At 38.5% G+C, this 3,709-nt stretch overlaps 1 protein-coding gene across 1 annotated transcript; it reads right to left on the reverse strand.

Moving 5' to 3' along the window:
• Positions 1 to 2,787: 2,787 nt before the first annotated feature.
• LOC121745904 (DELLA protein GAI-like) lies at positions 2,788 to 3,144 on the reverse strand. The gene has a single exon (XM_042139846.1). It carries the CDS (start codon positions 3,142 to 3,144, stop codon positions 2,788 to 2,790), a length of 357 nt encoding a protein of 118 aa, XP_041995780.1.
• Between the last annotated feature and the right edge of the window lie 565 nt (positions 3,145 to 3,709).

Consider the following 3,709-nt stretch of genomic DNA (forward strand, 5'->3'; position numbering starts at 1 on the left):
GGAATGTAGTGTTCTTAGTTTTATATGTAGATGGCATTCTTCTAATTGGAAACAATAAAAAGATGTTGTCATCAGTTCGAACATGGTTATCAAACCAGTTCGAGATGAAGGATATTGGAGACGCGGGACACATCCTCGGGGTCAAGGTTCTTCGGAATCGAGAGAAGAAGATGTTGTACTTATCTCAAGAATCTTACATCGAAACAGTACTTAGTCGTTTTAGCTTGCAGGATGCCAAGAAAGGTTTCTTCCCTTTTAGACATGAGATACAGGAAATGAGAAGGATTCCATATGCTTCGGCAGTTGGAAGTCTCATGTATGCTATGCTTTGTACTAGACCTGATATTTGCTTTGTTGTTGGCATGGTGGCAAGATATCAGTCGAATCCGGGCTAAGGACATTGGACTGCCGTAAAGAACATACTCAAGTACCTTAAACAGACTAAGGACTATGCTCTAGTTTCCAATGCAGCCGAGCTCTGTCCTTTGGGATATACTGACTCAGACTTTCAAGCTGATCAGGACTCGAGAAAATCTACTTCAGGATATGTGTTTACCTTAGGAGGTGGAGCCGTAATTTGGAAGAGTGTGAAGCAGAAATGCATCGCGCACTCGACCATGGAAGCCGAGTATGTGGCCGCTTTGGAGGCTGCAAAAGAAGCTGTATGGTTCAAGAACTTCCTTATGGATTTAGGTGTGGTTTCGAATCTGCCCAAGAGCATCACCATTTATTGTGACAATTCTGGTGTTGTGGCAAACTCGAAAGAACCAAGAGCTCACAAAGCGAGCAAACACATAGAGCGGAAGTATCATATCATTAGAGATATAGTGCAGAGAGGAGACATAAAAGTGGTCAAGATTGCGTCACAGAACAACCTGGCAGATCCTTTTACAAAGGCTTTTGGCAGTGAAACCGTTCGACTGCCACGTTGAAGGGATGGGAGTTCGACTCATTCAAGACCTCAACTCGCTTTCAGTACAAATGGGAGAAATTTAGACGTGTGCACTACCATTTTATATACTCGAAAGCTGTTTTGAGTATAAGTGGGAGATTGTTAGGGTTTTATATACTAGAAATCACCTTTCAAGTGATTGCATACTGTAAAACTCTAATGGTTATTTTCCAATAAATGCAACAGATTATTTTTGTCATAATGTAGTTATGTTTTACATTTAATGGTTGTTTATTGCAAATTTAAATGTATAAGCAAACGTAACAAAGTTTAAGTCTTTGTTTTAGTAGACCGGTTGTGGGCGTCGTCCAATTTAAGGTAACACGGTCTGTTCTAAACAAAGAAAAATAAGAATTTCACAACCTATATAGGCCTAGACTACCTATCGCGAAAGGTTGCAATGTCAGTCCGATTATTTCTAAGCCTTATTGAAATAAGATGACGTTGGTGTGGTATAGCACTGAATGGATCTAACAGCAAGACGAGTCTTTATGCTATCTACTGAAAGACGAGGTCTTGATAATTAATTTCGTAATCAATGTACGTTAGCATTGAGCACACGACATTGAGTATCCACTACTTTGACTTACCAAAGGTGCGGGTTTTTCGTAACCCAACGATCCAGGTATATTGGGTAGTGGTGATCATTATCTAGCGGTGCTAGGATTGCTATTATGTTGAAACGTGCGCGAGGAGTCTCGTTTGATAACATCCACAAGAGGAGCTTGAAACAAGGTTTTATTATTTGGAACTAGCTAGTTGGAGTTTAATTACTCTATGAATAATAAATAAGAGTTTCTTGCTAAGTCCACTCTTGGAGAATAAAATATGTTAATTAATTAAGTCCATAGCAGACAATAATTAATTAATGGATGTTTCTATCTTAAGCACGGGAAATAAATTGAACGCGAATAAAGGAAACCCGGAATACTTGTAATTTCAGATTTGGAAAGACAGTGCAATATTACTTCTGTAGTGGCTGCTTGTAATATTCCAATATAAGCTTATATTAAATAGTGGGTTCAATTTAATTAGTAAAAAGCTAATTGGGTGAGGCCTGATCCAAATTCTTCCTTAGATCCCTGACTGGGCCCAATATGTGACTTATATAAATAGGAGAATAAAGGAGACAGAAAACACACCTTTTTCCACTCACAAATTTTCGTCCACTCCTTTGAGAGAGAGAAATCGAAAATTGCCTTCCTCCGTGAGCTGAGTTATGTCTTCGTTATTCAAGTCCTAATACGTTGGTGAGATTTGCCCACACAAATATCAGCGTATAGTCCGGGACACCAGTCAGAAGATCTGAGGTCTTGTATTGAAGATCTTCACATGGAGACGGAGCGAGCCATCATTGATTCTTGATTGAATCAACGAGGTAAATTGGCTAATTCCGTAGTAAGCATGTTTTAGGGATTTTATATGCTAAAGCATGTTTTAATTCAAGTTATGAGCATGATACATGTGAAAATTGCGCGAATAGAATTTGTCTAAATAATCTGCTAAATAGATCAAATTCATGTGATCGGATATTGAACGCACGCTTCCGCTGCCAACTCCTTCAAATACATCACTCTAAGCATGTTTTTACTTCACTGATATGAAAAAATATAGATCACTATAAGCAAATATCACAGAAACATCACTTTAACCGTGGAATACAAAAATAGATCACTATAACCAACAAATAATGAACTCATTGTGACATTTCATCAAACACATACGGTGCTCATATAATTATACATCTATTCTTCTTTATCTTACAATGAATCTAACCAAAAGATTAACAGAAAACAAAAAACAATAACAAAATTTACAGATAATCAAAAACAATTTCACGAAAAACATTTTAGAAATCCATCGAAATTTTCCAACAGCTCATCATCGCCCGCCATAATTTCCAGCATCTCCACATCGAGATCGGCCAGCGAATTCGTCACAAATCCACGGAATTCGAACTCCATGCCTATCGTTTCAGCTAGCTGCGCCAATTTCCACCCTACCTGCTGCAAGGCATAGATGTTATCGGGCTGCGGCGGCCAGATCCCGGTCAACCTGATCGTCGGCGGGCCCCTGGGCCGCAGAGCCCTCACCTGCATCAGCGCCGGCCATAGCATCCCCTGTCTCAAGCTGAAATCGATCACATGAACACGATTCGAGCTGGCGAAAGCCTCCAGAATTGCCTGATTCATCGTGAAATACGGAATATTTTGGAAGAAATCGTGCTTTGAATTTGGGAGAAATCAGCGTTGAATCACGTTGATATATTGCGCTGAATTCACGTTGATGTATTGAATTCCGAAAATTCCTTTGGGCTATTATTTTTAACAAAAATCTGAAAATTTGTTTAACCTATAAGATTAAATTGGAGTAACAAAATGTATGGCTGAGATTTATTCTCTAGTTATACACTTAAAATTAGTTAGACCTTGATCACTCCTCTCTCTCTCTATATATATATATATAGAATGATGCAGGCCGGCAAAAACTTGAGCTACTGGAAAAAGGCCAAACAGAATGCAAATAATAAATGAGACAAATATAAATTAAAGATGTGAACTATAGCAATGACTTATAAGTCCAAGAGAGAGCAATACAATTGAATGTTTGATCATCTAAACAGTTTCTTCTAAAAAAACGATAGTCAACTCTGATCGCGGATAACTGATAAAAACAGAACAGGCAACCTAAGCATTGTTTACTACTACTCCTATTTCATAACAGGTTGGCATAGTGGACAATGAATGACCTAGTCTA

This window comes from Salvia splendens, chromosome 8 (genome assembly GCF_004379255.2).
Source record: "Salvia splendens isolate huo1 chromosome 8, SspV2, whole genome shotgun sequence".
In the NCBI taxonomy this organism is placed as follows: domain Eukaryota; kingdom Viridiplantae; phylum Streptophyta; class Magnoliopsida; order Lamiales; family Lamiaceae; genus Salvia; species Salvia splendens.